Below are 9,892 nucleotides of genomic sequence, written 5' to 3'. Positions count from 1 at the left end.
AAGCGGCTCCAAGTATCAATCTCCCTGGAAAACTCTAAGACTGGTCTCGGGGCAGTGTCTTTGCTTATCACCGTGAGTACAGACGGGACGCGGGGATCGTGAAGAGGAACGCAGCTGCAAACTTGCACGGAGGACGCTGGGAAAAGGCGCCTCTCGCAGCCGCTCCGAGCTGGCGGCCCCCCGTGCACCTGGCGGCAGACACGGCAGGCCGGAGGCGGCGCGTCCCCGCGGACGCGGCCCAAGCGTGCACCGCAGGAGGGCCAGACCCAGCCGCCCCAGGCCGGCCCCGGCCAGCTGCGGCCCCGCGCGCTCGGCCTCCCCGGGACACCTGCCCCGTGTAAAAGTATACTTATGGCCGTCGCGGTGCACGCGGACTCACTCACTCACTCCACACCCCCAGAACGCGCTCGTCTCCAGCCTGGAAACAGGCCCCTCCCCGCGCAGCTGTCGCCGCCGCCTGCGGGCTCCTTTCACTTTCTCACGGCCAAGTCACCCAGAGGGGCGCCGCTGCTGCCACCGCCGCCGCCGCCGCCGCCGCCGCGCCGCGGCCCGCTCCCCGAAGAGGCCACGCCCACCCAACAGTCGCCGCCTGCGATTGGCGCGCGCAGGCGGCAGCTCCGGCCCGCCACTGCCATTGGTCGAGCTGCCCCGTCAGTCCCGCCGCTCCTCCGCCCCCCTCGAAACACCGCTCTCCTACTGGGCAACGCTGCGGCCGGGGGCGGGCCAGGGACCGGGGCCCGCCGCTTTCGCTCAATCGCAGAGCGGCCGGCGCGGGGCGGCCCGGCCGGGCGGGGCCACATCTGGGCCGCGCCGCCGCGTGCGTGCGTGTGCGTCGTCCGCCCCCCGCCCGCGCCCCGCCCGCCCGCCCCCCGGCCCGGCGCCGCGCTCGCCCGCCCGCCCGCCGCTCCCGCCCGTGCGTCTGGCAGGCTGCGGCCGCCGCTGGGCTGCTGCCATGGGGAGCCGTTGAAAGAGTGGGGCCCTGTGGCTCGGCCGCGCGCCTCAGGCTGCCAGCGCGGGCGGGGGGCGGCGGGGGCGCGCGGGGCCCGGGCCGGGGCCGGCGGGCGGGCGGGGGCCGGCGGAGGACGCCCACAAGTCCAGCGGCGGCGGCAGAGGAGGAGGAGGAGGAGGAGGAGGACGCGGCGGGGACGCGGCGACTCGGGCCGCTCCGTGTGAGTCCCCGCGCCCGCCCTGCCCCGCTGCCGGCCGCGGGGCTCCCGCCGGGCGGAGTTAGTTAGTGCGGCGGAGGGCGGGCGGTGCGGGCTCGCCTCGCCTCGCCTGGCCGCGCTCCCCGGCCGGTGCAGCTGCGGCGCGGGGCGGACTCGGTGCAGCTGCGGCGGCGCCTCCCGGTGCGGAGGGCGGGCGGGCGGGCGGGCGGGGGAGGGGTCCGGGCCGCCGCAGCTGCAGCGCCCGGGACGGCCGCGGCTCCGGGGCCGGTGCAGCTGCAGGGCCGGGGGAGGGGGAGGGCGCGGCGCCCGGGTTGCGGTTGCCGGGAGGCCCCGGGGGCTGGCGCGCGGCGGCAGCGGGGGAGCGGTCGCCGCGCCGCTTCTTGCGACTTTTCTTTTGTTGTTGCCGCGACCCGGGTCTGTTTTCTCGGCCGTTGTGGAAGGTGTTTTCCTGCTGCACCGGCTCTCTGCCCTGCACCTCCTTCCCGGTGGTTTCACCCTTCCTCTTTCCCTGAGTGCTTTATGCACGGCGAACTGCGCGAAGATTTGCATCTCCCCCCCCCCACCTCAAACCTCACACACACCCCGGGGCACCCTGCCCCCACCTCCGAGAAACAAAACCCCAAACCTCACAGAACCTCCGTGGGTCCGCGGTAGCGAGACTTGGACGGGTTGGTCTGTGGAGTGGATGTCTCCGGGCCATTGCGGTGCTTGGGGCTCATTAAACTGTCAGTCACCCCCACCACCACCCCACTGGGTAAACGGGGTGATTAATGTCGGATATATTGGAATGGGGCGAGGGCATCTGCGGAGAAGAGGGTGTGTGTGTGGCTGGGAAGTAATGTATCTGCACAGGGTGCCTCCAGAACGAGTTGAGAATTATGTCATTCACGGCGAAGTTAGAGAAAGTTAGGTTTGTGAGTCGTGAGCGAGGGCAGGACAGAGTTGGGGTTTTTGTTCTCTAGCTCCCTGCCTCGGTTTTCTAAGGCGAGCCCAAGTGGTTGTCGCCTGGGTTGGGACGTGTGCGCCTCCGGCCCCGATTTCTTTTTCTCTACTCTTCACCCTTCCAAGTCTGTGGAGATGTGTCCTGACATTCATAGATGTCGCAGCACCTTGCAGGGAACCGGGCGGCCCAGCCCCGGTTACATTAACATTTCATCAGCCATTAGAAAAGACCCACAAACTCTAGCCAAGAAAGTTCCCAAAGTCTACACTTGGCTTCCCACCTCTCCTGGTGATTACAGCCCCTTCCCCAAAGTGATAGAGACCAAGGGCAAAACAAAGTGACGCCTTTTCTGAGCAGAAAGATGAGATGTGGTCACTCTAAGTGACTGTAGCGGGTTGTGTTGGTTTATTAATTTGCCTTATTGAGCTGAAATACTTTCCAGGATTTCAGAAAGTGCAGTTTCAGTTTGTTGATGCTGAGAATGGAAATTTGCATTCACGGTGGCAGTGTGAATTATTTTCCTGGGAGGTAGTTGCAGATAAGTTGCTAAGTAAGAGTGAAATAATAAGGTGAGCCACGCTGAAGTAATAGTTTTTAATAAGTCTGCCAACATTTTGGAGATGTCTACCATTATCTCCGCAGGGGGAAAAACATGCTGTAATAATGTTGAAATGGGACTGGAGATGTCAAATGGGTTGGTTTAAAAATATCCCTAAGCTGCCTTTGAAACTAGACGTTGGAGTTGAATAAAAGTGAATGTGGGTTTCCTGAATAGCACTGAGCTCGAGTGTGCTGTCATATGTAAGCCAGTCCACCAACTTGAGGCAGAAGTGTTGCGATTCCATAAATACAGTAGGACTCCATATGCTGAGTTTTTCAATTTCTTCTGTTAGAAAGTTTGGGGGGGAAAAGGAAGACTTTGAAGTATTTTGTTTATACTAACAGAAGAGAAAAGTTCTCCTAAGAAAAAGCTGGTGGCAGGAGTGTAGAGGAGTAGCATATGGCATTAAAGGAGCGCAGCTGGAGGTAGCATTTCCATCTGAACATGATGTCAGAGCAGCTGACAGCCTGCCATCCCTCAGCCTTTTATTCTAACACACAGACAGGGAGTTAGTGTGTGCGGATCTGTGGTGGGGAAGGTATCTCATTCCTCTCCAACATCATCTCCACTTTGCATCTGTCTCTCTTAGTCTGCTTTTTTTCCACCGATGTAACAGACCTGGAGCCAGCAAGACTCCGAGGGAAGGACTTAATCAAGTTTATGTGTCCTAAAGGTAGGAGTAGCAAGAGATTAGATGGAGCATCTTTCTGTTTGGGTGTTTTATTTAATTTTTTTTTTTTTTTTAAAAAATCACATTACTTTTCTAATCCACTTTATGAATAATATGTGAAATTGAGCATGAAGTGATGGTCTTACTGGAGTTGAAAGTCTTGGGCTTGCTTGGTTTAAATTTTTATTTTTTTTTCCCTTTGAGGAAGTAAATAACTTTAATACACAGAAATATTTCAAGTTTTCAGATGGTAAGAAAGGCTTTGGAATATGGCTTTTTGAGATCACTTTGGATTAAGGTGCCTTTTGTTGTTCGGTGCTGTTTAGATTCCTTTTGCTTGAGGGGGGCAGAAACAGCAAACTGTCTGGAATCCAGCTTTCAAACTTACATGAGAAGATTATTCTGGTTAAGAAGCTAGGTTGTTGTGTAATTAATTCCACTGTGAAACTTTATTCCTCAAAACATTCGGCAGGCATTACTGAAAGCAGCATACAGCTGTAGTGCTTTTGAAACCGGAGGGTTTTTGTTGTTGGGTTTTTTGTTTTTTGTTTTTTTTTAAGAAGGGGGGGGGAAAGAAAGACAACTTTTGTCCCTAGGAGAATAGTTTGACCAGTTTCCTCATTTCTCTTTCAAATATATATTTAAGAGATCTTTTATTTCAGCATAACAATAATTATTTGCAGGAGTTTCAGTGTTAGCGACTAATTTAGAACTTGTAGATTCGAGCTGCCTGAATTGGCCAGACAGCTGTAATCGCACCCTCTATTCTTAATCTCTTTATCTGGGCAGCAGCTGCCATATGGCCACAGTCAGCTGGATCAGATGTTTATAAGCTTCCTTCTTCGGCCCTCCCTGTCCTCTCAGCCTCCTAATTTGATCACGGCTACCTTGTGAGCTGCCCTCCAATCTTTATTTTTAGCCCTCTCCAGGATTAGGATTGATGTTAGCTGTGGGGCACTTAAAGTGATTGTATTGTAAATCTTGGTTTATTCTGTCGGTGTGTCTTTCAGGAGGTATCTGAGTTTAGGATGAAAGTTTGACTGTCTCAGCAGCGTGTGGACAGGAGGGAAGCTGGCTCTGCATGTTAACTCCGTAGCCACCATCCTCAGATGCACTTGCTGGGGTGGATGCCTGGGAGCCCTGCTTCTGCTCCCAGGATGGGGAAGTGGGCTCTCTTTATCTGTAGCCACTGCAGTTGAATGTTGACCCTTTCTTTGCCTTCCCTCCCTCACCTCCTCCCTTGCCGGAAAACAAGGCAAAGATGCATAATTGAAAGAACAGAACTGCTGGGAAAACAAGATCTATCAAGTTATTATTGAAACAAAGTATTTTCTGTTGGTGAGGGAAGGCAGAGCCAGGGAAAAAAAGTGTTTTGTGTTTCTAGAAAGGCTTTTTAAAAATACTAAATATTGAACCTATAAAGTTTTTGCACCTCATTTTATAGTGGTAAAAGTTTGATTCATTTTAATATGGAGTTTGTTTTGCCCTGTAGCAGATCAAAGTTTAGATGAGAATATTCAGAGTTAACAGCCTCTCTGGGTGCTAATAATATTGTTCTACAAAGAAACAGCCCCCCCCCATTCATTTTAAAATGTTTGCATTTGTTCATAGTAAAGATGATCTTTTCCATCTGTCGGGGTGCAGTTCTGTCTGATCTCCGGCGTGTGTACTACCTGCAAATCTTACGGCACCAACATCTGTTCTTACACACAGGGCTTTTGTTGTTGTAACACTCTGACTTTAAAAGTAAGTTGTTTGCTGATTTCTGGACTAATTATGCAATTTCATTTTTTTCTCCTCAATTCAGCCAAATGTGTCTGTTCAGTTTGCTCTCTTAAGTAGTCAGGTATGAGAAGTGATCAAATCCAAAGAATGGTTAGGCAAGTTTCCTTGAGTCCTTCAGAATTTGTGTGGAACTTTGCTTTGTTATTGTGAGTTCTTGAAGTTAAAGCTGTCTTGTAGGTTTTGTGGAACGTCATCTGCTGAGTAGTTGGTTAAATTTCTTCTGGAAGAGGTTTGGATTCTTGTCCTCAGCAATAAGCTGTAGCTAAAGGAAGTCTTTAAAAACTTGACCAGGAGTTCGGAGAAGGGTGAGGGAGTCCTTGGCAAGTGCATTTAGGTCGCATGTGTGACTTGGGAGTCCTGTGGGGTGTGAGCCTGATTTAAAATTCATAGACATGGAACTCTCCACTAAGGCGGATTTGTTTTAAAGTGGGGACCAGAGGCTAAACTCCTAACCAGGCTCTAATGAGAACCTCCTCTTTCCCCAGGTTATGAAGACAGCATGGAGTTTCCAGACCACAGCAGACATTTGCTGCAGTGTCTGAGCGAGCAGAGACACCAGGGCTTTCTTTGTGACTGCACTGTTCTGGTGGGAGATGCCCAGTTCCGGGCGCACCGAGCTGTGCTGGCTTCGTGCAGCATGTATTTCCACCTCTTTTACAAGGACCAGCTGGACAAAAGAGACATTGTTCATCTGAACAGCGACATTGTGACAGCCCCCGCTTTCGCTCTCCTGCTTGAATTCATGTATGAAGGGAAACTCCAGTTCAAAGACTTGCCCATTGAGGACGTGCTAGCAGCTGCCAGTTATCTCCACATGTATGACATTGTCAAAGTCTGCAAAAAGAAGCTGAAAGAGAAAGCCACCACAGAAGCAGACAGCACCAAAAAAGAAGAAGACGCTTCAAGTTGTTCGGACAAAGTCGAGAGCCTCTCAGACGGCAGCAGCCACATGGCAGGTGACCTGCCCAGTGATGAAGATGAAGGCGAAGATGAGAAATTGAACATTCTACCCAGCAAAAGGGACTTGGCAGCTGAGCCTGGGAACATGTGGATGCGATTGCCCTCAGACTCAGCAGGCATCCCCCAGGCTGGCGGAGAGGCCGAGCCACACGCCACAGCAGCTGGAAAAACAGTAGCCAGCCCCTGCAGCTCAACAGAGTCTTTGTCCCAGAGGTCTGTCACCTCCGTGAGGGATTCGGCAGATGTTGACTGTGTGCTGGACCTGTCTGTCAAGTCCAGCCTTTCAGGAGTTGAAAATCTGAACAGCTCTTATTTCTCTTCACAGGACGTGCTGAGAAGCAACCTGGTGCAGGTGAAGGTGGAGAAAGAGGCGTCCTGTGATGAGAGTGATGTTGGCACTAATGACTATGACATGGAACATAGCACTGTGAAAGAGAGTGTGAGCACTAACAACAGGGTACAGTATGAGCCGGCCCACCTGGCTCCTCTGAGGGAGGACTCGGTCTTGAGGGAGCTGGATCGGGAGGACAAAGCCAGCGACGATGAGATGATGACCCCAGAGAGCGAGCGGGTCCAGGTGGAAGGGGGCATGGAGAGCAGTCTGCTTCCCTATGTCTCCAATATCCTGAGCCCCGCAGGCCAGATCTTCATGTGCCCCTTGTGCAACAAAGTCTTCCCCAGCCCCCACATCCTGCAGATCCACCTGAGCACGCACTTCCGCGAGCAGGATGGCATCCGCAGCAAGCCTGCCGCCGATGTCAACGTGCCCACGTGCTCCCTGTGTGGGAAGACTTTCTCCTGCATGTACACCCTCAAGCGCCACGAGAGGACTCACTCGGGGGAGAAGCCCTACACGTGCACCCAGTGCGGCAAGAGTTTCCAGTACTCGCACAACCTGAGCCGCCACGCCGTGGTGCACACTCGAGAGAAGCCCCACGCCTGCAAGTGGTGTGAGCGCAGGTTCACGCAGTCGGGAGACCTGTACAGACACATCCGCAAGTTCCACTGTGAGTTGGTGAACTCCTTGTCGGTCAAAAGCGAAGCGCTGAGCTTGCCCACTGTCAGAGACTGGACCTTAGAAGATAGCTCTCAAGAACTTTGGAAATAATTTTATATATATATATAAATAATATATATATATATATACATATACATATATATACATAGATCTCTATATAGTTGTGGTACGGTCTAAAAGCAGTCTTGTTTCCTGGAACTGAAAAGTTGGGATCTTAACTTGTTTTTGCACTTTAGAATAATAGCATGAGAATCTCACTAATTTAGCATTCTGATAAAAGAAACTTTAGAGCAAGTCAGAAGTAGAGAGGTGTCTTTCCTTTGAGGGGTAGGCCAAGTTAGCCAATAAATCCTTCTCAACAAATGGTTCTGTCACAAAATGCTTTCATATGGCTTAATTTTGTAAACACTGCATTGTCTTGAGCGCTTTTCCTGTGCCCCACATTGTTTTGTTTTGTTTGGTTTTCAAAGTAGAAATTCCCTCCAGTTTTATTAGCCTCTTTATATGTCTCAAATTGCATGAATATTTTCTGGCTGTTGGAAACCTGAATGCTTTTAGACCCAAATGGAAAATTTCTGAAATGCTGGATTATCTATTTTTAAACAAGCAGTTGACTTAAAACTTTCTGTGGCAACTTGTGGTTTTCTGACAGTTCCCAGTGAGAGAAATTCTGACAGTACACTGGGTCACTGGGGCTGTCTGGGAAGGTTTGCTTGGGATGAAAAAGGATATTGCAGCTTCAGCAGTGTTGAACTGTGTGTTAAAATGTGAATTACTGTTCTTGTATACTGTAATTGATTACACGGGCTGGGGGGGTGTCAAAGAACTTGACAGGTTGTGTTGATGCTCTTAGTTGAGTCTTGAAAAGTAAATATTAACGCTACAGAAATGCATGAGTTTCAATATATTTTTTGTCTTTGTTTGCATTGTATAACTTTAACGAGTGAGTTTAAAATTATTTAATTTCCTTAGAAAAAAAATAGCACCATTTGGGAAAAAAACTGGTGTTACGAAGAACGTAAATGCACTGTTTTTATTTTTATTTTATATAATTTAAATTGACTTTTCCCACTGTCTTTAAGTTGAAACTGTTAAGCTGAATAAAAACTTAAGCTGCAAATTGATAACTTCGCTACATTACAAGGAACATATAAATGTTTACAAACGGCTTAAAGATTTGCATGTGCAGTGTGCATTTATAACACACTTGTAATTGCACAGAACCCATGCCAGCTCAGAGTTTAGGTGTACACATGTACCCAGCTGAGCGTTTTTAGAATAACTACTGCACAAATTGACAATAGGTCATAGGTCATTCTCTCTCTCTCTCTCCTTTTTTGCTTCCCTTTTCTTTTTCTCCCTATTTCCTTTCCTTCCCCCTACCCCCTAACTCATGAAAAGATTCTATGGACTGAAAAAGCCCCAGGCTGAAAGGACTGAACTGCCTTGATTGACGTGGGGAAGGGGGTTAGTAGACTATGTGTATCGGCAGCACAGGCTGCAGCCCAACGTGTGGTTTTAATGACCAGCACGCAAGGGAGAAGCATTTTGCACAGTGTTTGTTTTCCTGTCTTGCACTTACAAATAAGGTCTATGGGAGTAGCATGGAAAATGTTTGTTCTTTTCCCTTTTTCTTTTTTAATTGCTTTTGTTTAAAATTTGATCGCCTTAACTACTGTAAACATAGCCTATTTTTGTGCTTAAGATACTGAATGGAAAACTCCATTGTGTGTTGCTGGACTGTTTTGGAAATATTTGGTCAAATGTATGTTAATTTGGCTGTAATGGCATTTAAAGCAAACAAACAAACAAAAAAAGCTGTGAAAATGGCCTTGGAGCATTATCTTTAGTTACTTGAAGAGTTTCTAGGTTGTTTTTTTTGTTGTTGTTGTTGTTTTTTTAATACAGTTTATGTTAAAATAATCTTTATTAATTTAGAGAAGACAATCAATGTCTGTGAGAGAACGGACTTTTTTGGATTTTTTTTTTTTTTGTGGTCATTGTGAGTGATTGCTTTTTCTTTTTCTTAGTTTCACATTCTTCCTTTGTTCTAAATCTTAGACTGACATCTAGCTTTGACAATCATAGTATGTTTTATTTCCTGAGGGGGAATAACTTATAATGCTGTTTAGTTTTGTACTATTGGTGTGTTGGTGAATTTTTAAACTGTGTGCTAACTGCAATAAATTATATGAACTGAGAATTCCCTGTGTGGTTTTTGTATTATGATTGCATAACAGATTTTGAAGTTTGTATAGTGTGTGGCATCTTCATTTTAATATCAGTTTCGTTCAGGTTATGAAGTTATTAGAATGCTTAGGATCACCCAAATGGAAATGTTCATGTTCTCATCATTTAAGAAGACACTAAATACACATTTAAAAATATGACCCATTTCTACAGTGTAGATCAAGACTGTTAAGGTAATTCCCTAGATAATTGTGAATACAAAGAACTTCAAGTGGCGAGGTAGGTTTTTCATAAGACACGCAGCTATTAACCCATATACAATTGCAAGTCACTTTCCATGCATGGTTTTATCCTAAGTTGATTGGTCAAATCCATTCTCCCATGTTCTGGCTTAAGTGGAAAATTGAAGGAGACCGGATGTCTTAATTTGGAACACTGCTTGGCTAATGAGTGGAAGTCTAGGCAATCGAATTAGCAGGCATTCGGTTGTTAAGATTAGCTGTGTATGTCCGTTTTTCTTACCAGAACTCAAAAGATCTTAGTGTTTAAGTTCTAATTT

The 9,892-nt window shown here is 48.5% G+C and overlaps 1 protein-coding gene across 5 annotated transcripts; it reads left to right on the top strand.

Moving 5' to 3' along the window:
• Window positions 1–868: 868 nt before the first annotated feature.
• On the top strand, window positions 869–9,346 carry Zbtb18 (zinc finger and BTB domain containing 18). 5 transcript variants are annotated; one of them, XM_028865506.2, is made up of 3 exons: window positions 1,549–3,383; window positions 5,651–6,338; window positions 6,451–9,346. In XM_028865506.2, exons 1-3 carry the CDS (start codon window positions 3,371–3,373, stop codon window positions 6,458–6,460), a joined length of 711 nt encoding a protein of 236 aa, XP_028721339.1. In that variant the 5' UTR covers window positions 1,549–3,370; the 3' UTR covers window positions 6,461–9,346. The 5 variants fall into 5 exon arrangements, with proteins under 5 accessions (XP_028721336.1, XP_028721337.1, XP_028721335.1 ...); XM_028865503.2 differs by lacking the exon at window positions 1,549–3,383 and adding an exon at window positions 869–1,169 and having other exon boundaries at window positions 5,651–9,346; XM_028865504.1 differs by lacking the exon at window positions 1,549–3,383 and adding an exon at window positions 930–1,346 and having other exon boundaries at window positions 5,651–9,346.
• The last annotated feature ends 546 nt before the right edge of the window (window positions 9,347–9,892 follow it).

This window comes from Peromyscus leucopus, chromosome 15, assembly GCF_004664715.2.
Source record: "Peromyscus leucopus breed LL Stock chromosome 15, UCI_PerLeu_2.1, whole genome shotgun sequence".
Classification (NCBI taxonomy): domain Eukaryota; kingdom Metazoa; phylum Chordata; class Mammalia; order Rodentia; family Cricetidae; genus Peromyscus; species Peromyscus leucopus.
This window is presented reverse-complemented; position numbering and strand designations above follow the sequence as displayed.